At 43.6% G+C, this 27,824-nt stretch overlaps 2 protein-coding genes and 1 long non-coding RNA gene across 4 annotated transcripts; 1 reads left to right on the forward strand and 2 right to left on the reverse strand.

Moving 5' to 3' along the window:
* The first annotated feature begins 157 nt into the window (after positions 1 to 157).
* LOC137412067 (uncharacterized) lies at positions 158 to 19,035 on the forward strand. Of its 2 annotated transcripts, none has more exons than XM_068097327.2 (6): positions 158 to 970; positions 6,558 to 6,750; positions 10,645 to 10,763; positions 10,985 to 11,102; positions 15,956 to 16,072; positions 18,477 to 19,035. In XM_068097327.2, the coding sequence occupies exons 2-6, from the start codon at positions 6,571 to 6,573 to the stop codon at positions 18,585 to 18,587; spliced, it is 645 nt and encodes a 214-aa protein (XP_067953428.1). In that variant the 5' UTR covers positions 158 to 970; positions 6,558 to 6,570; the 3' UTR covers positions 18,588 to 19,035. The 2 variants fall into 2 exon arrangements, with proteins under 2 accessions (XP_067953428.1, XP_067953429.1); XM_068097328.2 differs by having other exon boundaries at positions 824 to 964.
* Positions 15,071 to 15,441, reverse strand: LOC137412069 (uncharacterized). Its single transcript, XR_010981437.2, has 2 exons — positions 15,339 to 15,441; positions 15,071 to 15,231 (listed from the first exon to the last, which is right to left on the reverse strand). It is a non-coding gene; the product is annotated as an uncharacterized LOC137412069 (long non-coding RNA).
* Positions 18,745 to 27,824, reverse strand: DMAC2L (distal membrane arm assembly component 2 like). The gene is made up of 4 exons (XM_068097329.2): positions 27,527 to 27,824; positions 27,099 to 27,307; positions 25,305 to 25,476; positions 18,745 to 19,393 (listed from the first exon to the last, which is right to left on the reverse strand). The coding sequence occupies exons 1-4, from the start codon at positions 27,622 to 27,624 to the stop codon at positions 19,276 to 19,278; spliced, it is 597 nt and encodes a 198-aa protein (XP_067953430.2). The 5' UTR covers positions 27,625 to 27,824; the 3' UTR covers positions 18,745 to 19,275.

A 27,824-nucleotide genomic window follows, 5' to 3' on the forward strand; every position in this document is an offset into this window, starting at 1 on the left:
CAAATTTGTTCTGATTAGATAAAAATGAGTCGAACAGGGACATCGGGAGATCTGTGGGAAATTCCTACATGGTGTTTCTAAAGAGGAAGAGGGCTTGGGGGGGGGGGGGGGGGTGGATGGAAGAGGTATAAAACACATGGACACTGCTAGAACTTCCAGGAAAGAAGTCGGTATTTCAAAAAAGTGGATCTGGGGTGAATTAACGGGGGTAGAAAAGATCAAGGTTTTGGATGGGGGAAGATAAGAGATGGTGAACAGCTGTTTTAAAGACGTGGAGGGATGAGTGGGATTGAAGAGAGTGAGGGAGTTTGTTCCAGAGTTGGAAGAAAAGAGGAATCAAAGAGTGAAGGTGAGCAGAGAGTAAATTAATGAGGTCATGACCTTAAATGAGGTCAAGTTCAAAAAATTTCAACCCGTTTACTTTTTATTCCCATCATTGATGTAAATTTTCATTCCGAAAGCCCCAGCCGGCTCCGGGATCCGGCTCAGAAATTGTCAGAAAAATAAAATCCTAGATGGTGTTTCTAAAGATTCCTAAAAAAAAAAAAAAAGTGCAAGAAACTCTGAGGTACCAGAAAAACTAGGGGCACTAATTGTAGAAACAAACCCTACAACTGGTTAAAAAAGCTTCCCTCAATCCTATAGGATAGGGAAAGCTTAATTAACTCAGCGTGTATGACACATTTCGGTATCTCGCCAAAAGGTCATGCATTACACGTTCTTTCACATTCCTCAAGAGCTATAGCTTAACAGTCAGGAAACTCTACCTGGCTCATGTTGTGCGTTTTCAACGTGTGGAATGCCACCTGGGCAGGGTCAGCCCACCTTCGCGGAAGTCTTTACTCTGGGTTTGACGGAACACGGAAGAGATTATGGCATCTTGGGTTGAACTGGACTGAACGACCGACGATACCTTCTGATTTACACCGTGACCTTCTGATTTACACCGTGATGGGCCAACAAGGTAAAGGTAAGATTATAGAAAACCTTTTCCTGGCTTCGTCGCGTTAACCCGCACCGTTTAGGTCAATGGTGGAAGTCTCGGATTCTCCGGAGCACTGCACACAGCATAATTTATTACCAGAGATGCGATCAAGTTGATAGTCAGTCAGACTCAGATCAGTGGAGTTTTATAAAATATATCATTTCAAAATGGACTACCTAAGATGGATTGTCATGTACCATGTTATGGGCGTGAACCTGGTTTGTGGTGCAGGTATTACCGGGACAAAAGTCTCATTATTATAGAGACAAGATGTCAGCCTAAGGTGAGAAACTTTGAGAAAACGTGAGAAATATCATCTTGAGTTTTAATAACCTTTCGCAACTTTTCCATGCAACTTGCTGCAGTTTATTACTTCTACAGCCTCAATCGCTCCCACCTTGTGGGATCGGCCAGGGAACGTTTTTCGGCACAAGTCTTTCACGAACAGGCTGGCTAAGCCTTACGTTCGATTAATGGTGGCAGGAAATTTGGAATGTATTCCAGGTAACTTAATTTACATCGTGCCGCTCCGGTAACTGACAACCTCTTCACTTCCGTGGCATATTTAACATCCACCAGTGACTAGTGCTGGCAGAGGGAGCTGTTCCTCTGGCTTAACGTCAATCCTCGGGATTTTATTTTTTATGTATACAAGATCGAGGCTCGTGAAAGCTAACAATCACACAAAAAGTCAAACCGACACATAAAACACAAAATAAGGGGAGCGGTAGACAAGATGGGGAGAGAGGGGGAAGGACACAAACACAACATTTGAGAGCAGGGACATCGAGAGAACTGTGGGAGGGAGAGGGCTGGGGGGGAGGTGGGAGAGGTATAAAACATATGAACACTGCAAGGACTTCCATGAAAGAAGTTGGAATTTCAATAAAGTGTATCTGGGGTGAATTAGCGGGGGTAGAAAAGATCACGGTTTTGGATGAGGGAAGATAAGAGATGGTGGTGAACAGCTGTTTTAAAGACCTGGAGGGAGGAGTGGGATTGAAGGGAGTGGGGGAGTTTGTTCCAGAGGTGGGAGAAAATGGGAATGAAAGAGTGAAGGTGAGCAGAGAGCCTTGATTTTGGCAGTTTAACCATAAGAGGGTTGCTGGCAGATCTTGTGCGACCTGTAGGAATATTAGGGGGACAGAGCACAGAGAGAGCTGGAGGAGCAAGGTCGGAGAGGAGTCGGTAGAAGACAGAAAGACCACCAACCTGCCTGCGGTGAGTGAGTGAAAGGCCCTTGGAGTTAGCTTCATTGCAGGAGATTCCAATGATTCTGAAAGCTTTGCTTTCAACAGCGTGAAGCCGAGCTAGGTGTGAGGCAGGAGCACCGGCCCAGAGGGGGGGGGAACAGTATTCCATTGAGCTGTGGATGCAAGCCTTGTATGTGGTGAGGAGCTCAGGTGTGCCAAGGAAGGACTTCGCACGACGTCGGATGCCCAGTCGGCGACTGCCTTTGGAGGCCAGCTTGGAAATGTGCTTTTCCCAAGAAAGATCATGGCAGATAGTGAGACCCAAAAGCTTGAGCGACAGAACTTCTTGGAGAGGATGTTTGAGAAAGTAGATGGGAGGGTTTTCCAGTCGGTCTTTTCGGAGAGACATTGTAAGAGTGTGAGATTTGTCAGAATTGAAAGACTTGTTTCAATTGTTTGACCAGTCTGTGATTTTGTCCAGGTCTGCAGAGAGTGAGGAAGCTGCAGACTGCCGATCTGAGGGATGAGGAATGGAGCGGCTGATCGTGGAGTCATCAGCAAAGAGATAGAGAGGATTTTCCAGAGAGTCAGAGAGATCATTGATGAAGACCAGAAATAGCACAGGGCCCAGAACACTACCTTGGGGAACTCCAGGATGGCATGTACATTGCAGGGTCAAGACTCTCATTTGATATAAAGTTATTCGAGTGACAGCCAACATGTGTACATTAATTTAAAAGATAAATATCTGGTTTTGAGCAGATGATCATTCACCACAACTCCCTACTGCAACATCACAGCCACAAGACCATTATCACTTCAAGACCTGTATAGGCCACCTCACTCAGGAGAAGTGCACCATAATCAAACAGGTTTTTCTAGATCCTTAGGCAGCATTACCATGCACTTGTGTTCTCACCATGCCACTCCCCTAGGTGAGCTGGCCACACCTATTTGAAGTTTTATCATCAAATGCAAGTCAGTTCAGTGTTGTGGTACCAGAAAGCACATTCCAGAAAGTACTCAAAAGTACCAGAAAGCTGCATGGATTCTGACTAACAGGAAGTGCTTGCCACGCATCATCATATCTCTGGTCTACAAACAGGATATGTTTGTAGATCCCAGACAGGATGATGTGTGATGGAGATAAATCCTGTTGGTCAGATGCATGTGGGAATATCTGATGTGGTACTGTATGTGGTTCCAGATAGTATAACAGTGGATAGACTTGTATTTCAGACGCATGAAACATTCCCTTAATCTGGCAAGTTACCAAAACAAATACGACTCTAACTTCTTATGAACATAAAAACTTCTAGCAAAGAAAATTCGACTCAAACTAATAAGCTAACGTATTCCCTATCTGTTCAAGCCAGGTGTTAGCTTAGCGATTAGGGTGCCGGCTTGGGATCCTAGGATCCTGGGTTTGAATCCTGGTCGATCGTTGAATTAACACCAGGGGGGTTGACTCAGCCTGTCATCCTTCCGAGGTCGGCAAATTGAGTACCAGTTCACTGGTAATTCCCTGTGTATTGCAAGAGGCGAGCAACAGGGTTGGCGGCAGGAAGAGCATCCGGCCATAAAACATTGCTTCAAAAAGGGGGCCATGGTGCTCGAAAAAGGCCAACCCCTGCTCTGTGGGGAAAAATAGCCTCTAAAGGTGGTTCATTCCCTATATATTCAGCATTCAGCTCTTTTATATAGTCCAAAAGTGTTCTGCCTGTGGAAGAAAAAAAGAATACACCTTTTGGATGGAATCAGGCATTCCAGAACCAACCAGCACATTCCAGAAGATTCCGATTTGCATTTCCCTTCAGTTCCCGTTAATCCAGCCACAGCCCCAGATTACTGTCTTTTGCTTTGATATGCAATCACCCTGTTTCTTTCAGGGACTTATGAGCCCAGTGGCTCCAAATCATCATCTCAGCCATTGCATACAAGATTCATTCAAAACCTTGAATCTGGATCTTCAGGAACTTCATATCTTCTTCTCCAACAAAGCATGTGCCTAGAAATCTGAAATGTCGGATTATTTAATCAATTTCACTTCTCTGAATTATGTCCACAAGACCCACTGAAAGATACTTTTATATTTCTAAAGAAGGAAATCAGAAAAGAGACACTGGGGGTGGGGCCTGATATTGGCTTAACAGTTAAGGTGGCTGGCTTGAGATCTTAAGAGTCCTGAGATTGAGCGCCTGTTGTGCCATTGAAATAACACCAGGTGGGTTGACTCAGTCTGTCATCCTTCCGAGATTGGCAAAACGAGTACCAACAGAATTTACTGGTAATATGGGGTGATGCATCAGCAGTCTCCAGCCAATAGCTGCATAAGAAAGCAGTGCAACAAACTTTTAACTTGTAAACATAGTGTAAGCCTAGTCTGGTAAACATAGTCAACATAGTCAGGTTTTCCGGTCAGGTCAGTCTTTTTGGACTGCCACTGGTAACATGTAACCCAGTGAGTGCTACCTGCCGCATTGTCGGGTTGTCGGTGACTAAACCGACACTCCTCACTGGCATTGCTAGTGGGGAGGGTGACTGTGAATGTGACACCCTGCCCGGACTAAAAACAACACCTGGCAAAGGGCAGATGAGCTCCCGTAAAGAGCCAACAGCCATCCAGTAAAGAGATGGTGTCTCCAAAAAAGAGGGGTGTGATCAAAAGTCTGTTTACCAGCTCAGTATCTGGTGTGACCACCATTTGTGTTGACACACACTTGGCAGCAGCGCCTCGTTGAGGACGCAAGATGGTTGAAGAAGACCTGAGGGATGTAATTCCAGATCTGTACCAAGGCCCAGCACGACAATTATACTCGTAGTCCGCAGTCAACGTATATAAAATTGAAGTATATAATTGAACACCGCATGGGGTATCATGTTCTATGAACTCACCAGTTTAGTTAAGTGTCCAAGTTGCTGTGAGTAGATATGTGTTGCGAGTGTATAGATAGATTCTTGGGAAAATGTCAGGGCCATAGAATAGGCCCCTTTATATACTATGCGCCATGTGGCAAACTATAGAAAAGAAGGGACATTCCATGGCTTGTGGAAAATGCCAGACGATAGAAAATAAGTGACATTCAAAATATCTCGTGTGCATGCTGGACTACCCTTGTGTTCTTAGGATGAACCAAGTAATGCTCTGGATAAGTTCATATAAAGGGGCGCCAATTTGATTCATACACCTGCATGAAGAAGTAAATGTATTTTAACCTATATATGTATGGCGTTTCTCTTCAGATCAGATGGATGTTTGGCACCAATTAACATAGTGCTAAGTGACAGTCAAGGATACGATGGTGCATGCATGTGTCACTTCGGGGATAAAGAGGAATTGTATACGTGTCTGTACATATATGATTGTAAACTGCTTGTGAATTTGCCTGTAAATACATGTGTTGCTTCAGTAAAACCCTGTTTAGAAAGAATTAGAGACTTATCCTGTCCGTTTTAATGGCGAAGTAAGGCAGCTGTCTGTGACTGACCAGCTTAATTGTCTTTTAGATTTCAGATGCAGTTACGCAGCATTGGTTCTGCTCGGCCTACTAATTAAGATCTGTTGTGTGACTGCTGGCACAATACTCTCTTGCACTCGGGCTTTTTGTATTGTAACATGACTCTCAGCATGGGATCCCACGGTAAGTTCTGGGGCGACTGGCTATCATGCTTTTTAAAGACGCACTGACCTCTTTAGAGTTGTCCAGAGGTGACTATCATCACAATATATTAATATATATAAAAAGCCCCCTATTGTATTTATTTCTCTCTCATGGAGGAAGTCACCTCACATTCACGGAGGTGACGTTGCATTCGTCAATGAAAGGGTGCACATGTCATATCAGTGTTAGCGTCATTCGCCATTTTGTTTCCACTCTGGAAAGGTGAATTTATTCTATCCAAAGGTTTTACTACATGCATCTGAACTTGGGTTGATGGCATGACCGTTCCGGTTGTTTTCACAACTATAACGCTAGAGGTGAGATATGTCAGTAATTTTTATTTGCAGTATAAACATATACGGGTGAGTAATTTTACTCAGTCATTTAAAATTCCGCTATCACTTTGATAATAAATATATTTCTGAAATGATCATACTTTTCTTTCTGAAACAAAAATAAATCCATAAGGCTGTGAGTTATATTATTTAACAACTGTGCTGTGATGGTGGTGATATGGGGTGGATGGGATGCTCTTGGCTCGGTCATTTTGATGGGCTTTTCACGAGTATATCATATTTTTCCAGTAAAGTAGTGTAGCTTTGTCTTCTGATAAATTACTTATGATGGCCATCAAGGCCTTGTACCATTCTGAAACTGAAAAATTTTGTAATGGGTGATTGAACCCAATTGTACTTCCCTACTCTTCTTCCATTACAGTATTTGCACAACGATGAGTTCACAATCTCCAGGACTAGATTGGTGTGATGAAGGAAGCTCCAGTCTGGAGTATGACACTGACCTAATGGAGGCCGAGGCCTTTGGCGATTTCACCACAGCACCTGTGAAAGACCAAGAAATGATTCGGGGTTTCACCATTGATGATCCACAGAGTGTCATGATGTTAGAAAAGGTGATTATTGGGATGCAACTTCTTTCATGTACAACACAAGGCTTCGAGTGGCACTACTGGCTGAGGGTGCAGCTGGGATGCAACACCCTCTGTAGTATAGGGCAGGAATTTGTAATTTGTACATGGTGCCGGCCATAGCTTGTCTACTCTTCGTGAAGGACACCGAATAAATTGCCTTTAGCAAAAACAACGGCACTCGGTAGAGCACATAACTCCGCCAGGATGAACATCTTACGCTTTGTATCCCACTGATATGTGATAGGCTGGATCTGAACCTGAACCAAAATCTAAACATGTCCACAACCTTTTGAAATAGCATAAGCACAACACGTCCAACTATGTATCGTTTTTGACGCCATCTCTCAATGGTGAAGCATCACTTAAAAACGATTGTGTCCGGATTCGGATCTTCACCAAAATCGAATCGATTCGTCCATTTCACACATCCAACCTGTCCACGACCTTTCATCCGAATTCGTCCGTAACTTTTTGAGATAACCTGTACAGAGACAAACAGACAGATAGAGAAGGGTTGAAAGCATACATTTTGCTTGTTCTAAGATGTGACTGACCATCTTATACTGGTTTGCCTGTTTATCTCCAAAATAATTCCAAAATGTACAAAAAGTTTGAATTATTCTCCGTAATATGTTACCACATATCAAGTACAATTATATGCATTATATCCATGCAGGTCTTGGTACCTCTCTCACCAGGTGTGGCACTTCTGCACAGGACTTCTGTGACTCCATGGGACTCACAGTCTGTGAACTTTCCATCACAGATTTCTCCAAATGGCATATCCTCCCTTCCTGACTTGATGATGACAACCTCCCCACAAATGTCTCCTGCTCTTCCTCTGCTCCAATTGTTTCATCTGATCATATGTTTGTGAGAGTCAACATCTCTCTGGCTATTCTCAGAGAGCTACCTCAGTGCCGGTGAGTCTGGCATTTCACTGAACCAGATTGGCAGACACTGGAAGCAGCCACTGGAAGCAGCCACCTCACTTCAGGACTGGTCTCTTATATCTACTATCCCTGATAACTCAGCCTGGGAATTCTTCCACAGAAACCTGCTTTGTAGTATACACAGATGACTCCTTCCCCCCCATGGTATACTGAATCATGTAGTGATGCAGTTGCTTTGAAACAAATTGCCTTCTCTTGCTGCAAAGCAAGATCATGTGTGTGTCCTGTCTCAGGAGCATCTGTCCAACCTGAAGATGGAAAACAGCATCTGTCCAACCTGAAGAATGAACTTTCAAACTTGTCTCCCTCGTCTGAAACCTCCTGGTGCCTTGTTAAGTCTGTCTCTGGTGCATGCTCCCCCTCCATCCCTTCCCTCTCTTAAAATGGCACCACAGCTGACTCCACTTGTGAGAAGGCTGAATACCTCAATTCTTTGTTTGCTTCCAAATCCTGTATCCCCAACCTCTTGCTCTCTGTACCCACCCTTTGCAATCGCACCCAACTGCTCCTGGACTCTGTATTTTGCACCTAAAAAGGTGAAGTTTCTGGCAACCCTTGACTGATTCTGCAACTGGACCGGATGGCATCAGCTTATAGTGTATGTCCTAAACGTTATGAGTTTATCCATTAGTAGTTATGATGTGGTAATTTATGAACAGCTAATATGTCCTGTGTTTTAAGTTAAACAATGATCTCAACAAGTTTTTAAATAAATAACTTGTGCATTTGCTACCATTCATATTTTTGTCATACTTATGCAACACTAACTTATTTTTAGCACAGTATCCAAGTATGTGGGACTAGCAGGATAGAGTAGAAGTATACACACTCACCTCTAGGCTGTCTAACCTGGATTTGAAAGTCGACCCAGCTATAAACCGTCATCCTGGTGTTTCGCAGGCAGGGTGATTCATCAATGTGTGTGCCATCCCTTGATGGACGTTAAACTGGGCATCACATATATCGGCCTTAGTTGGCAGACGTTAAAAATTCCGGACTATAAAAGTGGTGTCCTCCACAAAAAATTGGCGAGCGATCGTTTGCACGCTGAACAAATTACAAATTATTTTCTTCACTGACTGATGTGAAGGCAATGGCAAACCACCAAGCATAATCCATACCAAGAAACTGCTTCAGCAGCACCAACGCATTGTAAAGTTTATGATACAAGTGTGTTATTAACGAATCATCATATGAGTACACTGCATATTCCAAAAAATACGTTAACACATGCTATATACATTGTATATTATGATACATTGTTTGACATACATTTAGTGCATATTAAAGGAAAAGTGCAAATGTTTTGCTGAATATGTCTTGGAAGGAATAGCTACTTAGGAAGCGATGGAGATTAAATTTGCTAACTTAAATGGTTGATGGATAAGAATAACTAGGATGCAGTAATAACATGCATCTTAAGTCAGAATTTTTAACTTAAAAAAACAATTAAATAACCTCCCCTCCCCCCACACCCCCACCCTCCCCCCCCCCAAAAAAAAACAGGGAAGCTCCATCTGGTATATTATTATTATACAGTCATGTGAAAAAGTAAGTACACCCCATGTAAAGTTTTGACTTTGTCAACATATTTCAACATACAGCTATTTAATCTTCATTTCAACAATATTGACAGATAAAGGTGATATAATATAACAAATATCATGAAACATTTACATCTTGTAGTCCATTGTATAATTTAAATAAACATAAATGCAAATTTTGCATGTGGAAAAAGTAAGTACACCCCATTAAATATTTTTAAAATCTTTTTAACAAATGTGGACATATCAATATTTGATCTTCATTTAAACAGTATCTGTAGATAAAGGTGATCTAATTGAACAAAAAACAATGAAAAATGGACTTTGCAATAATTTATTCAACAAAAAATTAACAGAGATGCCATTTCCTTCTGTGGAAAAAGTAAGTACACCTTTGGCTCTAATAGGTGGTATTGCCCCCTTTGGCAGAAACAACCTCAAGTAGGCGTTTCTTATAACTGTCTACCAGTCTCTGACATCGACTGGGAGAAATTTTGCCCACTCCTCCATGCAGAATTCTTTCAGATGTGCGATGTTTGTCAAAAAACTTTACATGGGGTGTACTTACTTTTTCACGTGACTGTATAAAGTTCCAAATCATATGGAGTACACATGTAAAAGGAGGATGGATGAGCATCAGCAAAAATTGACATATTTACCTCCGCCACCAAAGGTGGATGGAGGTTATGTTTTTACAAGATATCTCAAAATGTTGTGGACGGATTTGGATGAAATTTGGCAGAGAGGTAGTGTTTGTGACAAGGATGAAATGATTAGATTTTGGTGAAGATCCGGATTAGACTACTAGAATTTTAAAAGTGATTCTTCACCATTAGGAGATCGGGCCAAAAACTATATTTAGCACGATATCTCAAAAAGGTTATGGATGGATTTGGACGAAACTTGGTGGACAGGTTGTGTGTGTGACGAGGACTAATCGATTCGATTTTGTTGGAGATCTGAATATGGATTCAGATACGAGAATTATTTAATTTCTAAGTGATTCTTCACCATTGAGAGATATGGCTAAAACTGATACATAGATTGGTGTAAACTGATACATAGATCTCAAAAGGTTATGGATGGATTTGGACTAAACTTGGTGGACGAGTTGGTTTGGTGACGAGAACAAGCCGATTACATTTTGGTTCAGGTCAGAATCCAGATCCGGCCTATCAGTGGATACAAAACATAAACTGTTCACCAGGCGGAGGTATGCGCTCAACCGAGTGCGGTTCTAGTTTGGTCTGTGGCCACCCTCTCTCCGCATAGAAAATTATTGATCAACCAAACCCATTGTTTTGAATTGGTAAGAAGAAGCATGTGACATTAATTGAAGATTACACAATACAAGTTGAATTTATATTTTTTCTTTGTAGATGGAGCTGTTGATGAATCGTTGCTTCCCAACATCTGCAAGATCAACATCTGGGGGAGTTGAACCTCTTTCAGCTATCCTGCTATGTCGTCATCATGTTCAGTCTGAGCTACACATCAAGTACGATCTGTGAACTGCAGAAAAAAATAGAATGTGGGACAATGAGTAGCAAATTCGTTTCTACTTTGTTTTGTCACTGGCTAATAGTTATAAGGTGAGGGATAAATTGATGTAGTTATTTAGTAATGTTTTTGTGTGCCTTGTAACTAACATCCAGATTCTGCTGTAATTGGAGAATTCAAGATGTTTTTATCAACGTTCTGCATTTGTTATCATGTCAGGAATGTATGGAAAACCGTTGACAACATCGAAGTTGGTGTGAGAAAACCTTTACAATGGCTACAATCTCACATCTACAGCCTTCTGTCCTCCACTCTACATATCTCCTGTACCCCATCGGTAATGCTCTTGGTTTACTTGCAAACCTTCATGTGTACAGTCAAATAAGTGAACATACGTAGGTGTTCCAAAAAAACCCGGACAACTTTGGCTGTTAATATATTTAGAACTACAAAAGATACGATACCCTTTGGTTATACGATACAGAAACTCATAAAGTTTTGTGCACACAATCAATGTGTGCACTGTGTGCACAATCAATGTGTGCACAATATATTTAGAACTACAAAAGATACGATACCCTTTGGTTATACGATACAGAAACTCATAAAGTTTTGTGCACACAATCAATACACTTCAATATGACCTCTGTTTGTTGTGCACAGGACATCAAAGCAATACACAAGTTCTCGCCATGTTCGGCTCAGCATGTTTGCATCCACCAGTACACGTGCGGCTGTGATCAAAGAACGAAGATCCTGCAGGTTTGCCACCTTGGTGGTGTAGACAACATATTTGATAACCCCCCACAGAAAAAAATCAAGGGGGATTATGTCTGGTGATCATGGGGGCCAGGCGGTTGGTCCGTCTCGGCCAATCCAGCAACCTGGAAATGTTTCATTCAGGAAGGCTTGAACGACTAAGGCCAAGGAGGGAGAGCGCTGTCCTGTTGAAAAATGATATCGGGTTGCAGGTCTTCAATCTGTGGGAAGGCGAATCCTTCCAAGATATTCATGTAAATTGTTGAGGTCACTGTATCTTCTGCAAAGAAAAGCAGACCCACCATAGAGAAGGCCACACGACACATTGACCTTTGGACTGTAGTGCATGTGTTCAACGACCACAGTGGGGGTTTCAGAGCCCCACATCCTCACGTTGTGCTGGTTGACCTTCCCTGATACATGAAAGCAAGTTTTGTCTGTGAACATGACCTTTTTCAGGTAATCTTCATCATCCTCTATGCAACTGAGCATTTCCAAGGCAAACACCTTGCATTTTGGTCCATCATTTTGTTTGAGTTCCTGCAGAATCTGTACTGTATCGGCATAAAGCTTGTCTTTTATGCAAATTCCTGTGTACAGTGGTGGTTGGTAGTCTCAGTTTTCTTGATGCACGTCGGATTGATTTTCTGGGACTTTTAGGAAATGATTCACGCACTTGTTCAACATTTGCTGCACTTGTGCTTGGTCGACCGATACTTTTCTGTTTCTGACAACTTCCAGTCTCCTAAACTTCTTGTACCACTCTCTGATACTAGTCCGCGATGGCGAATTCCTTCCATACCATGTACGAAAATTACGCTGAACTTGCATGTCGGATCTCGTCTCGATTAACCATTCCATGCACTGATATTTCAACTGTGGGGTCGCCATTTTCTTTTACATCAAACCACCAGACCTGAGAATAAAGAAAACTTTATGAGTTTCTGTATCATATAAAACAAAGGGTATCGTTGTATCATTTGTGGTACGAAATATATTAACAACCAAGTTGTCCAGGTCGTTTTGTAACACTCTGTACTATATACTAATAGCCACTGCTTCGAGGCAAGGGAAGTGCTGCCTTTCAATGTTTGCAGGATATTTAGTAACTTTCATTTGGTTAATACTTAATATTTATTTATTTACTCCCAAGTTGATGTCCAACGCTACATGAGCACCAAAGGAAGCATCACTTGTATAACTAGAATGACATTCGGTATACCTCCACCAGGTTGAACAGTTTACGTTTTGTATCCTACTGGTGGTGGTTCGTATGCATCCTGGAGCTGCTTGGCTCCATCATTTTCTGGGAGCGTAGCTGTGCCGCTGATGCAATGTACCCCCATTTCCAGTCCGCTGTTACTCATTTTGCCAACCTCAGAAAGATGACAGGCTGAGTCAACCCAGCTGGTATTAATTAAATGGAATGACAGGGGCTCAAACTCAACACCTTAAGATCTCAAGCCAGCCATCTTAACTGCTAAGCCAACACCAGGGTTGTATCCCCACTGATAGGCCAGGTCTGCATCTGGACCTGAACCAAAATCGCATTGGCTTGTTCTTGTCATCTACCCAACTCATCCCCCAAGTTTTGTCAAAATCCATGCACAACTTTTATAATTTTATCTTGCTATATATATTTTTGGTGTTGGGCTAGGGTGCCGGCTTAGGATCCTAGGATCCTGGGTTCGAATCCCGGTCGATCGCTGAATTAACGCCAGGGGGTTGACTCAGCCTGTCATCCTTCCGAGGTCGGCTAATTGAGTACCAGTTCACTGGTAATTCCCTGTGTGTCGTAAAAAGGCGGCAAAAAGGGTTGGCGTCAGGAAGGGCATCCGGCCGTAAAACATTGCTTCAAAAAGGGGACCCAAAAACAACAACCACGGTCCCCGAAAAAGGCCAACCCCTGCTTTGCGGGGAAAAATGGCCTCTAAAAATTTTTTTTAATATATATTTTTGGACCTGACTATCAATGGTGAAGAATCACTTTAAAAACACAAACATTCTCGTGTCCAGATCTTCACCAAAATCGAATCAATTAGTTCGTGTCACACACCCAACCTGTCTCACAAGTTTCGTCCGAATCTGTCCTCAACTTTTTGAGATATCGTGCTATGTATCGTTGTTGGCCCTATCTCTCAATAGTGAAGAATCACTTGTAAAAATTATAGTATCCAGATCTTTACCAAAATCGAATCAATTCGTCCTTGTCACACACCCAATCTGTCCACTAATTTTTGTCTGAATCCATAACTCAGATATGCTGCTCACAGACAAGCAAACAGATAGGGGTGAAAACAACATCCGTCCACCTCCAGTAAACATATAAAAATAACCACCTTTAGAGGCCATTTTTCCCCGCAAAGCAGGGGTTGGCCTTTTTCGGGAACCATGGTTGTTGTTGTTTTTTGGTCCCCTTTTTGAAGCAATGTTTTACGGCCGGATGCCCTTCCTGCCGCCAACCCTTTTTGTCGCCTTTTACGACAAACAGGGAATTACCAGTGAACTGGTTCTCAATTTGCCGACCTCGGAAGGATGACAGGCTGAGTCAACCCCCCTGGTGTAAATTCAGCGATCGACCGGGATTCGAACCCAGGATCCTAGGATCCTAAGCCGGCACCCGAGCCGCTAGCCTGACGGAGGTAATAAATCCCCCTGACTATATAAGACCCAATAATGTCTCTCACCTGCAAATGGAGAGAACAACTGATCAACTCTTACCTATCATCAATTATCCCCAACTGGCAAGAAAATTTACATTTTTCTTTTATCTAATATTTTCACCAATTGTTTCCCCATTCATTCAAGCGTTTATTTCATTTTAATTTAAATTCTGGTATATGGGAAGCTGTTAAGTTTATTTTGGGTCCTACTATTATTGTACTTTTAACTGCATTGCTGCCTCCTTGCTCTTCCATGAGCATCACTCTTTTAGAGAAAAAAAAATCATGAAATGCATGTAATCAATTTTATGGCCATTCACCCCATAAAGTGTCGGACAGGATGTGCACATGACTCTGAGCCATCTAGTCTGGGTTTTCTTCCTGAACCAACTATAAAAACTTTCACCCTGGTGTTTTGCAGACTGCGCTTCGAAATTGGCTGTGGGCCTGAGGCTCTGTGGTTTATCCATTCCTCCATAAACTAGAATGGCACTCTTCGACGTCACGACGTCAACTGATATACCTCTGCCCACATTATTACATAATTATAATACTTATATCAAGTTTGTTTAAATCCATTCAGTTGTGCCCAAGTTAGCACATTTTTACCTGACATGACCTCTGACTTTGACCTATTGACCTCAGGACCCCCAAAATCTAATCAGTTAATCTTTACATCATTATACATATCTGAACTAAGTTTGAATTCGATCCCTTTAGCCATTCGCGATTATAGACCTATTGCAGACTTTGACCTTTGACCCCAAAATCTAATCAGTTCATCTTTACATCATTATACATATCTGTACCAAGTTTGAATTAGATCCCTTCAGCCATTCTCGAGTTAGACCTATTACAGACTTTGACCTTTGACGTCAAGACCCCAAATTCAAATCCTTTAATCTTTACATCATTATACATACCCGTACCAAATTTGAATTGGATTACTTCAGCCATTCTCAAGCTATAGACCTATTACAGACTTCGACCGTTGACCTATGACCCCAAAATCTAACCACTTAATCTTTACAACATTATAAAAACCTGTACCAAGCTTGGATTAGATCACTTCAGTCGTTCTCAAGTTATAGACCTATTACAGACTTTGATCCCAAAATCTAATCACTTAATCTTTACAACATTATACATACCTGTACCAAGTTTGAATTAGATCACTTCAGCCATTCTCAAGTTATAGACCTATTACATATTTGACCTCTTGACCCCAAAATCGAATCAGTTCATCTTTACATCATTCTACATAAGTGTACCAAATTTGGTCAAAATCCCATCACTGGTTCACAAGTTATCGCGGTTACAGTATTTTTACCTAACAAGACCTCTGACCTTTGACCTCGTAACCCCAAAATCGAATCAGTTCATCTTTACCTCATCATACATACCTGCACCAAGTTTGACTAAGATCCCTTTAGTCGTTCTCAAGTTATCGCGGAAACGAAAACCTATCACGGACAGACGGACGGACGGACAACCTGAAAACATAATGCCTTTGGTGACTTCGTCGGCGGAGGCATAAAAAAATACCTAAATGAATCATGATACCTATAAAATGCAATCCTACCTCTATAAAATGACTATTTTCACAAATTTGCTCATCGATAGTGAAACAGGGTAAAAAAATTGTAAAAACCAAGAAATGACAGCATAGAAACTAATTGCTTTACATCTACTCTACCAAATGCAAACAATATTTTGGAATCATAAAAACTTCCTCTCACATTACATTTTGAACTCTGCTCGAGTGCAGAGTGAGTGTGAGAAAAATCCTGAAGATGACTTGAACGAGTACGAGAATGACCTCTTTGGTGAAGAACAGGACTGGAAGGAAAAGAATGCCGAATCACCGGTTATTATCCAAACACAGGTAACAATTAAAGCGATATTTGCTTCTCTCTCGCTATCTATGCAGTAATCCTAATGCATGACTTGGAATGGTATGTAACTAAAATTTAACTAATGGCTAATAAATGACAAACAAATACTATGCGTTGTAGAACCACACAATGTATCACCATTTTTAGCAAATGATGCAGTTCTTCCTTCTCTTGCTGTTAGCTGATCTTAAGTGAAGAGCTAGTGAAAAATGACATCCAAATTAGTTCTTCTTTGAAGATGAAAATCAGTCTTCTTATACATTTGGAAAGCATGAAGACAAAAACGTTTTCATCTTTGACTAAAAGGTGAAGCGTCTGTCAGTGTCATGCTTCATTCTATAAAGGATTTCTGCTGTCAAAATTTTTTTTTTTAATGCTACGTTCAAAAGCTAATAGTCAATTTCCTTGGTTGGAATCACATATAAATGATCAATTGTATGAGCATTACAATCAGGCATGCATTCGGGAAATTAAAAGTAAGGGGGGCTGGAAAAATCAGTAAGGATTTGTGGGTGGGAGCTGGGAGGTCCATGGAGAGACAAATATATATCTATACCTAATATACCAATTTCCAGAAAAGTCACACCCAAAATCCATTTCACATTTATTTATTAAGAACATGCACCTCTATATCACTAAAAAGTTCATTTTATTAAAAAAATCAAGTTTCCCCCAAAATAAAGCATAAATAATGTTTTTAAATTAAATACATAGAAGCAAACAGTGCAGTGACTTCCTCAAAGTTCTCATTTGCTGCAAACTCCTCCCCAAACCTCCCTCCCCCTCCCATCCCATCCCTCACCTCAGAGGATGCTCGTGTATATTAATTAATTGGCTGCATTCACTTTTATCGAAAAAGGGTGGGCTAGTTTCAACAAATATAGCATTTAGGGTGATTTAGCAATTTCTTTTTTTTATGGGGGAAAGGGGAGTATTTAGCAGTCAAATAAAATGGTGGAAAGGAGGGAAAAGTGTGGAGAGAAGGAAAAAGTGTGGAGAGGGGGAAAAAAGTGTGGAGGGGAAAAAAAGTGTGGATAGGGGAAAAAAGTGTGGAGAGGGGAAAAAGTGTGGAGATGGAAAAAAAGTGTAGAGAGGGGAAAAAAGTGTGGAGAGGGGAAAAAAAGTGTGGAGAGGGGAAAAAAAAGTGTGGAGAGGGGAAAAAAAAGTGTGGAGAGGGGAAAAAAAAGTGTGGAGAGGGGGAAAAAAGTGTGGAGAGGGGGAAAAAAGTGTGGAGAGGGGAAAAAAGTGTGGAGAGGGGAAAAAAGTGTGGAGGGGAAAAAAGTGTGGAGAGGGAGGAAAAGTGTGGAGAGGGGAAAAAAAGTGTGGAGGGGAAAAAAAGTGTGGAGAAGGGGAAAAAAGTGTGGAGAGGGGAAAATAAAATGTGGAGAGGGGAAAAAAGTGAGGAGAGGGGGAAAAAAGTGAGGAGAGGGGGGCTGGGAGTGTGGAGAGGGAGGGGAAGTGTGGAGAGTGGAGGGAAGTGTGGAGGGGGGTAAGGTGTGCAAAGGGGAGTAAAGTGTGGAGAGGGGGGGGGGTGGAAGTGTGGAGAGGGAGGGGAAGTGTGGAGAGGGAGGGGAAGTGTGGAGAGAGGAGGGAAGTGTGCAGAGGGAGGGGAAGTGTGGAGAGGGAGGGAAGTGTGCAGAGGGAGGGGAAGTGTGGAGAGGGGAGGAAGTGTGGAGAGGGGGGGAGCATGGAGAGGGGGAGGAAGTGTGGAGAGGGGGGAAGTGTGGAGAGGGGGTGAAGTGTGGCGAGGGGGGGAAGTGTTGAGAGGGAGGGGAAGTGTGGAGAGGGAGGGGAAGTGTGGAGAGGGAGGGGAAGTGTGGAGAGGGAGGGGAAGTGTGGAGAGGGAGGGGAAGTGTGGAGAGGGGGGGAAGCATGGAGAGGGGGGAAGCATGGAGAGGGGGGAAGTGTGGAGAGGGGGGAAGTGTGGAGAGGGGGGAAGTGTGGAGAGGGGGGAAAAAGTGTGGAGAGGGGGGAAAAGTGTGAAGAGGAGGGGGGGGGAAGTGTGGAGAGGGAGGGGAAGTGTGGAAGGGGGGAAAGATGTGGAGAGGGGGGGGGGGCAGAGTGTGGAGAGGAGAAAAAAGGTGCGGAGAGCCTCCACCCCTACAAAACCAAAGGTAGATCCATTGTGCCCATTTCAAACCGTTTGAGGCATGTTCCTTGGGTACCACCATATTAACTTTGGAATGAGTTTCAGGGTGATTCAAATGATAAAGAGGATGTCTGCTTTTGCACAGATAACAACACTGGAATATGCTTGGATTCAAACCACTTTTCCTGCAATATGCAATCTTCAAAGATAATGTATAATGATTTATCAATTTGCCTGAGGAATCTTCTTCATATAAAGTTAAACAACCTGCGGCTCTGTTTTACAACTTTAACATTTTGGCACAGGTCTCGGCTGTGACGTATGGCGTGGACAAGTGGTACACCAACAAAGAGAACCAGAAAAGCATCTTGTCCTCCCACCTGCGAAAGCTCTTCGCTGTTGTGAAGACACCATGAACACGAATGCACTGGAACGGTTCTCTGAGAAATCATGGGAAGGAAACGATATTCAGACATTGCACCATTCTTCTTAAGAACAACATACCAGAGTGTTTATTGAATGTGACACGTGTTGACTCATCACTTTACAAAAAACAAAAACAATGAGGCGGACTAGAAAATGGCCGATTTTATAAATATCTTAACAGTGCTTTGTTCAATTTGACTCATACAAATGCAAGCAGAAGAAAGGTATTTATAAAAAGGACAAGTGTATTTAATATGAAGGTACTATGATTAAGTCACTTTTCAAAAGTATAGGTTGGTTCATCTTTGCACTTTTATACAGAAACGAACCACATTTTAATGATTGACTAATGCGATGCTTATAAACAAAATGTCGAAAAGCAAGGTACAAATCAGTAGAGAAAATAAATTTATATTTATCTCCAAGTGCTTTTCATGACATCTGTGCGGACTCTTCATCGAGTAAACCCATAACAGTCGATCTACATGTGGATATGGAAAAGGTGAGGGAGAGTGTCATAGGCCCATCGTCATGCAAAACCAAAGGTTTCCTCTTAGCAGAATACAGAAGACCCTGGTACTCATTTGGCCAAAGGCCCTTAATGTAATAATGGGATGATTGCAAAATAGACAATGAGTCACTGCCACTTCACACTGCTCCATGAGACGCACAGAAGACTCAGCAGCCTGGATCGAGAGTGATGTTGCAGCTGGGCAACGATTTCTTTAATGTCTGCACCAACTTTCCTTGGTTCTTTATTCCAGGAAGATCAAACAGGATCAGACTTTGTAAATTCCTGGAACAGGAGAATGAAAAACTCATGCAGCCAGTACTTTCAGCATCAAGGATGATCAGGGGCAATAAGCAGAGGACATGGAATAAAGAAAAAGGCAGAGATAATGTGTAATCATTAGTAAATAAAGCAGTTATACACATATGTAGGAAGATATGGTGAGATGGGGGTTAAGAGGAAAGAAAGAAGGTTGTGAAGAAAGGAGGAAGAACAATATATTGTCGCGCAACCGCCGAAATTAATATCTGGCGGTCGCGGATGCCGATCACGAAGGCTTAAACTCCGAGGCGGAAACTCAATGGCGGATTCCAAAATCTAAAACACCTAAGCGCGCGGAATGGAGGGAAGCGGCGTAAGTCCCCGCAGCCTTAACTATTGAAATCAACCACCCGGTAAACTGCGTTCAGATATATGTACAAAAATAATGCAAGGGTTTATTCAGGAAAAGCAAAGACAGTAAAAACACGCGCCGGTAATAAAATAAGGTACTAAATTGGGATCCCACGCACAACAGATTTCAAACACGAACAGGGGATGTGAATTAATAAAAAGAACACGTTATGCTAAATGTATACGCAGAGCTTGGCTTATCTGTCTTTGTCGTCTTCTTCTGCTGCTGTCCAACACCAGCCCGCTCGGCCCGACCGCACACCACAAGGTCTTGCTCCGAGCTCCGATCCTCTCGCCGCCCACGAGGTCCGTGCACCAAGCTCCAAAGCACCCAACGCAGGCCAGCGGCTTCACACGAGGTCGATCCCCACACGAAGCACGAAAAGACAGGAATGGAGAGAACGCAGATGTGACTGCACGTCTCGTCCTTCCAACTCGCTTTTCAACTGCTCACTGCCAACTGCGCACTGCAAAAACCAACTCTCGACCACGAATCCACTCTCTACTGAACTGCCAGGGGCCAGGAGTGAACTCGTCTCAACTCAACACCATCTCGTGACTCATGGGCTGCGCGGCTCTCAACTCTCAAAAACTGCTTGTGCACATGAACTCGGAATCAGATCTGAACTCCTGCTCAACTCTAACACTGGCGTCCGGCGCTGTTAACATCTCTGGCCGATGACGTCAGCTTTGGAGCACTGCCCTGCCAATCAGAGCCTCCCCCGACTCGCCGGCTCGTCCAGGGCACGCCCACTGCGCCACTCTCACTCCCGTCCCCTACTCCTTGGTCACAGCACGTGCTATGCAAGGCGGGTAGGCCTCTCGGAGGTGTAAATGGTGGCGGCCAATTGTGGCGGTGTTCTGGCCTGATTTCTTCCTAAGTCATGTCAGGGGGGAAGGCCTCATTAATGTTGTACTAAAGGTCCTAACTAGTGTCTATGTGGTCTGCAGTGCCATAAGGGACAAAGGTTTGACTACCAGGTGAGACATACAAGGGCTCTACTCATTATTCCCTACACTACTTAACACACGAATCTCCTGGTAGATTCACAATCATACATCTTAGCCGACAAAACGCCTACACATGACTTATTACAGGTAGATTCCCTATCGCGACAGTCGAAGCATGTTACCTACTCAGATCTACTCTGCTCTACATATATCACTACCCAAATTCGTAACAATTTTTTTTTTTTTTTTATTTATTTTAGGAACTACGATAGGTAGTAAGTTGTAGACAGCAATCGTCCAAGATAGTACTACCGTTCTGACTTAGGAGCGATAAAGTGGTGCCCGGAACCATCTTACACTCTCGGTGTGATGATTGCTGGTCTTGCTTTCTGTCTCACTCAAACTACAGCTACTGGGCTAGCTTCAACCTCTTTTTCTTGCAAACAAATACCATACACTTTTCATCATACACTTTCCTTCTCTTTTATTTAAGGCCTGGCCTCGATGAGGGCCATATAGTCCGTGCCTGGAGCCTTCAACATAAATATTAAAAAGTAAAAAGTTGATGCAAGTGAGAGAAGTGGGGTGGGAGATATCAAAATTCCAAAATTATTTTGTATATTGTAATGGCTGAGCAGCCTCAAACCACCACAGACCACCAAGCGGGTAGGAGACAAGAGGCCATCACATCCGCCCGTAAATTGCGTGCAGGTCAGTGGTTTAAGAACCTCGCAACCGTGGCGAATCTGCCGACAGGAGTAAGTTTTGGCGGCAGCTCGCTTTGAGGTGGTGCTTTAAATGAGATGCTACCAAAATGTTCCCACATACGAGTTTATATGTGTAGAATTAACTAAACGCGCTAGGGATTCCGCGTCCCTCCCAGCCCCCTCCACCCCTTCCGGAATGGCCACACAACAAGTTATCATTACAGGGTTTATTAACAATCAAATGTGGTGGGGAAGAAGGAGAGACACACACGCTGTAAATCAAACAGACGAGACAGATTAATGTTAAATAAATACACAACACACCCATTGTACTCAACAGCTTAACTATTGAAAAGTTGCTGACTAATTTGAGGTGATGAGATAGATATAAAGAGACATGAGACAGAAAGAGGAGAAAATCTGCTATCCGCACATTTCTCGTGCAACGTGAGTATTTGTTTGGCCTGTCTTAATGGCAACCTGCAGTCTCCTTTCAGCCATGGTACCACCAAACCTCACATATCCGAGCAGGACCCACAGCGCAGCAGGCAGGAACCACGAAGGAGAAGAGCTCGTCACAAGCATCACCCCCAAGAAGACAAGTGCAGGTGAGCCGGCAGGGACCACAAAGAAAACGAACACCCTCCAGAAGCACAACATGCAAGAACCAACCAGATGACAAAACTTTACCATCGGCACTAAACCAGCGAGTTGGCCCGGCTTCTATTAGATCCCATGGAGGAGAGTCGGACCTCCGTGGTACATGTCCATTGGCCAACGTGGCTCTTGGTGAGGATCGCTGGCCTGCTCCGATTGGCGCGACAAGCCAGGGATTTTCCAGATCATGCATGGTCTGCCACCTACTGTATGCATGCCATGTGTCCATATATGGGTCTGCCTGTGCCCTTTGAGACCTTTTGCACAGCTCTGGTACATTTACGGTGGGCAGTTTGCACAAGTGCTTACAGATATGGTCTCATTAATCACAGCAATTACATTAGTACTGGGTTAATATGCACTAAGAAATAACTATTCAAATATATTCCCCATTTACCCCTTAAATCAAATCCAAAGCAATATCATACTAAAATACGCAATTTGGTGTCTGCCTGTCTGTCTGATGAATTTGTGACCACAATACATTCCATCATTACTTGTCCAATCTCAACCAAACTTGACAGGATGACTAAGGGTTACACAATGAAGGCTGTAGCGCATTCATTGCCCCACCCCTCCTCCCCAAGGGGGTTTTCTCCCCCGAGCGGGTTTTCCTCACCATTGCCGTCAATGGGGTTGCATGTTGAGGTGTATATTGTCACGTGACTGCTCTCAGTAAAGACCGAGAGTAAGCCACGGATGGCAAATCGAGCGTTAACTTCGAGGCGACGATCAAATACGGATTTTAGATCTACACGTGGGAAAAGAGAGAAGAAGAAGAAGCGGGAAGCTTTTACTTGTCGGTCCCGCGCGGCAGCCTTCAATCCTGCAGGAAAGTAACTCAAACAAACCAGATATTATGTACAAAAATAAACACGTTTATTTTATGGAACCCGAGAACAAGAACGCGACGGTAAATAAATGTGATTCTAAAATGGAGCGCTCATACAACAGACTTGGACACAGACGAAGGGAAAATAAATGAAAAGAAACGTTGTGCGTTTATCATGGGGACTTATCTCAACTCGGCTGGGGTGTCAGGGACCGTCAGGCCCAAAGTGCGCAGTCCGACACGGCCCAGATTGGTGGGAAAACTGCCCGACCTTGGCGCAAAACCAGGCCTCGCTGTACGGTCCGTCTCACGCCACAGCACTCGCACGCAGGCACCAGGAGCAAGAGGTCGAGGGTAAAGGTGGCGAAAGGAGCAAGAGGTCGAGGGAGAGGAATCACGAGGCAGCAGAGGGAAGAGGTCCGGGCATGAAGCGATCCAAAACGAGAGGGAAAATGTCGGTCTCTTTTCAAACCCTCGTCATGTCATCTCTCTTTCTCTGCCAATCCCTGCCGTCGCCTCTCAAATCTTCTTCTCGCGTCAGTCCCTCCCCATTGGCCGAGCGCTTCACGCTCTCCTCCTCATGCCATCGGTCGGTGGCCAATCAGTATGTTGCTTCTTGCTCTTGCCTTGACCAATCAGCGGGCTTCATCCTGCCTCGTCTCCCTATTGGTGGTGTCTCGTCCAATCGCTGCCCCTCTGGGCGTGTCCATTGGCTGTTTGCTCGATGTTCCATCGCCATGCCGGCGCAATGCGTGGCGGCTTCCTGCCTGTTCTTCCAGTGAGTTTTATTGTAGGGGAAAATTTTATTAGTATGTGTGTGTGTGTAGCTATTGGGCCTTTCCTGCTCTACGTGTCTCGTGCGTTGCCATACGGGGACAAAGGATAGAAAGCCATCCTCGTATGACCACAAAGATACACTTACGTGAACAAACCGCCTAAACAAAATTACATGTGGGGTTCCCCAACACGACAATCAGAGCATGATACCTACACGGCTCTACCTGATCTATATATCACTCTACCCCAAAATTCATAACAATATCAATGTTAAGTTAACTTTATCGTGGCATTTTTTTTATGGCCGCTTGTAATAACAAAACGAATGATAATAGCATAATATTAATGTTGTTACAAAACAATATTAATACTAATAATGTCCCACCTCCCCAAGGGGTTTTTCCTCCTTAAACAAACGTTGAGTCAATGTTTATAAATAGCTTTTCATGGCGTTTTCGTGGGAGCAACGGCCTCTACCAGAGGTGAAAATATTATAAACCAAAAACACGTATGATTAGCTTTTTAAACAGCCGATAATGCTGTTTATAACACTGAATGAATATGAATGAATGAATGAATGAATGATCGTTTTCAGGCCATTTTCCCCGCTAAAGTGGGGGTTAGCCTTGCGGGCCCCATGACAATCATGGTTCCCTGTTTGAGGCAATGTTTTTATGGCCGGATGCCCTTCCTGACGCCAACCCTTGGTCGCCTCTTACGATGTGCAGGGATACAGTGTACCTATTCTAAACCGGGGCACACACCGGGATCATTCATCCCAGCAAGCTGGTACTCAATTTGCCGACCTCGGAAGGATGACAGGCTGAGTCAACCCCCCCTGGCGTTAATTCAGCGATCGATCGGGATTCGAACCCAGGACCCTCGGATCCCAAGCCGGCACCCTAACCGCTAAGCCAATACCAGGGTTGCTGTTTATAACACTAAACAAAGAAATTTGGAGGAATCCCGACATTTGTGAGGTAAGTTTTACTCACATAACTGAGCGAAGATCTACTGTGCTCTATACACCCCACAAGGGTTGGGTTAATAACATGACCCTTCCTGCCGCTAACGTGGCGTTTTTAGTAGCAGCCTTTTGAAACTCACTCCTGTTGTTTAACACGAAACTGAAAGGGAGGAAGCCCGAGGTGTGCTCATTTACCAAGCAGCTAACTAGGGCTTGCCAAGCCAGCCGTTCCTTAACGATTTTGAATGGAGTGCTTGCTCGATTGCTTCAACCACTTGGCGATCTCTCCACAAGAAACTTGGTAAATGAACACACACCCAATGTTCTTGAGACCCGACCATAGATTGACTGTAATCTATATACCCAAAAGAGGAATGACCCTTCCTGCTGCTCCCGTACTGAGCGGGTGTACTAGTAATATGTAAATGATGATTAAATAGCTGTTGTGGAGAGAGGAAGAGAGAAAGAGAGAGGGAGATAGAGAGAGACTTAGAGGCATAGCCAGTGATAGTTGAATAAATGCGCAAACTGGTGGCGCAAGAAGTAAGATATGTTGTGAAGGATGGTAAAAGAAGAGAAATATTCTAAAAATTCTAAATGTCATGGGCTGTAGCCCTCATTGTGCCAACATACCGAAGGGTGTGCAGAGCACAGATTCCGCGATCTGTCACATTTCCACAGGACTTCACCTCAAGGTGTTGCAGTGAAGCGACTATGCTGTCAATGGTTGCCAACCTCTCCAAACAGGTGTCGGAGATATACATGCAGCGATGGAATCGCAGCCACAAAACATACTGTAGTCCATCTAAAAATACCGTTGGTGAAGAGAATTGGAAATAGTTAGGGTCAGAGTGTAAACTGAGGTCACTCGGTAGTTATTCGATTTGAAGTACAACTGATTTGATATTAATTACATTCTTCTGAAATTGTATCAACTTTCTTATGTCCTGATAAGTTGCATTTGTCGCATCAACATGGCACATCCTTCCATCCACTCTCAAAAGTCATTCGTTGATAAGAATACTTTGTTGTGCACTACCTTCATTTTACTTTTGACTTTAACCGCCATCATTTACCATTCATGCTGTACTAAATGTCATGACTGGTTCTTAACAAAATGCAGCAACCTCATTTTCAAAGAAAATGTTTACATCATAAAAATAATCTGATGTAATGAGTAAGAGGCAGTATAATCTATAAAGAAAACAAAAGCACATCCAAGCAATGAATTTTACTTGTGGACAAATATTCAGGTCCACCATTTTTGACAACAGTGTCTTTAGTCCCAGTTAAGTGGTCCAAAGTCCAATCGGATGGTGCAGATGTAGCGCATTTGCCTTTGAGCTATACAGCCTGGGTTTAATTCCATCCCTCAGATGGACATCAAGCTGAATATTCCACAATGTCGGAGTTGCGTGGATCGCCTAGGAAGCGGCCTGGCCTGGCGGCTTGCTGGGTTTCTTCGACTTTGGCATGCTGGGAGCGAGGGTGTGGGATTTGGTGACTCCCGATATGCCATGTCATGCCCAAAGGGAACCGAGCTCCGTGAGATCCAGTAACATGCCGAATAAAACAACCTCTTGGGTGGTTTTGGTGAGGTATGGGGAGGCACCCGTGGCTTGATGGGTTTTGCCAGCTCTGACCCGTTGAGGAGGACACGCACGTACACAGGGAGGGGGGGCCTGAGATTTAGTAGACCCGAGTGGAAAGGGGGGCCTGAGATTTGGCGGACCCGAGTGGAAAGGGGGGCCTGAGATTTGGCGGACACGAGTGGAAGGAGGGGCCTGACAATTGGCGGACATGAGTGCAAAGGGGGCTGAGATTTGGCAGACCCGTGTGGAAGGGGGAACTGATATTTGGTGGAACCGAGTGGAATGGGGGGCCTGAGATTTGGTGGATCCGAGTGGAAGGGGGGCCTGAGAAGAATGAGGACCAGTGGTGATGACGCACGCCCACACTCGTGCATGGATTGTGATTTGCACGTAAACATGCACGATTATGGTTTATATACATGTTTGGCTGTGGTGTTTTTGTTTTTGGTCCTGCTTTGGCATGTTTTGTTTTGTTTTGCGTGCCATTTTTATGCTGTGTATGGTATGCACACGTTATTTTTATGTTATATACATATTGTGCACATGTTGTATTGTATACACATGTGCTGTGCATAACATGTTGTGCAGTGGTGTGTTGTGTGCACGTGTCTTGTGTGTGACGTGTTGCACATATTACATACACCACAAAACACACACACACACACACACACACACACACACACACACACACACACACACACACACACACACAATTGGCTGGTCCTTCAATTTTTCATGATACGCCACAGCTGCACCATGGTCTATTAGTCTTAGGTGTTTTTACATTACAGAGATCACACGAGTCACCACTACCGATCCATAAATCACAAGTTACCAAGGTAATCAAAGCCCTTGGAGAAGATACAAGAATCTGTGCCATCGATGGCCTCAATGTACAGCCGGCCTGGTGGTCCACTCGGAAGGTGGTTGTAGTCTTTGTGCCACTTGTCAAATGACTTAAACCGCACAGCTGCACCACAGCGAAGTAACCACTCCGCAGCTGCTCGATCTGGCCCGACCTCCTTGATCCGTTCGTGGTCTACGCTGTGGGTGGTAATGGTAAGTAAAGCAATGTCGATAAAACATGAGTAAATATCAGGCATTGCAGGCTCGGGTTGATATAAACCAGTACAAAACACGTCACGTGTTTACCACTACCAGCTCCACAGATCGCGCCCAATATAATATATATAAAACCCACAGGAAAGTACATTAAACATGCATAATATTAATAACGCTTTGGAATCAAGAAACGGGGCCTACGTGTTAAACACGCTATTGAGCCATGTCCAGAAAGACCTCTTGAAGGGACCACTGGTGAGCACCTGCCGACTCAGAACCGCGCCAAGTGTCAAGTTCATTTGCGAGCGTCCCCGACCCCGTGTCTCACTCTCATCTCAGTGATTTTCGCGAATCTACTTCCGCATCCGAACAAAACTTCCTCAAGGAATCAGATTCTAAAAAGACATTCTGATATTACGTCCAATCTATCCAACAAACGTGTTAATAATAATCAATATGTACAACGCATACATCAGGAAGTTGCCACATTTACGGTGTT

Source organism: Myxine glutinosa, chromosome 1 (genome assembly GCF_964187855.1).
Source record: "Myxine glutinosa chromosome 1, kmMyxGlut1.1, whole genome shotgun sequence".
Classification (NCBI taxonomy): Eukaryota; Metazoa; Chordata; class Myxini; order Myxiniformes; family Myxinidae; genus Myxine; species Myxine glutinosa.

Coding starts and splice junctions, on each gene's coding strand:
- LOC137412067 (XM_068097327.2), top strand. CDS start 6,571: ATGAGTTCACAATCTCCAGGACTAGATTGGTGTGATGAAGGAAGCTCC. Junction 6,751..10,644: donor GTGTCATGATGTTAGAAAAG/GTGATTATTGGG, acceptor TTTTCTTTGTAG/ATGGAGCTGTTGATGAATCG. Junction 16,073..18,476: donor CGGTTATTATCCAAACACAG/GTAACAATTAAA, acceptor ATTTTGGCACAG/GTCTCGGCTGTGACGTATGG.
- DMAC2L (XM_068097329.2), bottom strand. CDS start 27,624: ATGAACTTGACACTTGGCGCGGTTCTGAGTCGGCAGGTGCTCACCAGT. Junction 27,308..27,526: donor CTCAATAGCGTGTTTAACAC/GTAGGCCCCGTT, acceptor TACCACCCACAG/CGTAGACCACGAACGGATCA. Junction 25,477..27,098: donor CAAGGGCTTTGATTACCTTG/GTAACTTGTGAT, acceptor CGGTATTTTTAG/ATGGACTACAGTATGTTTTG.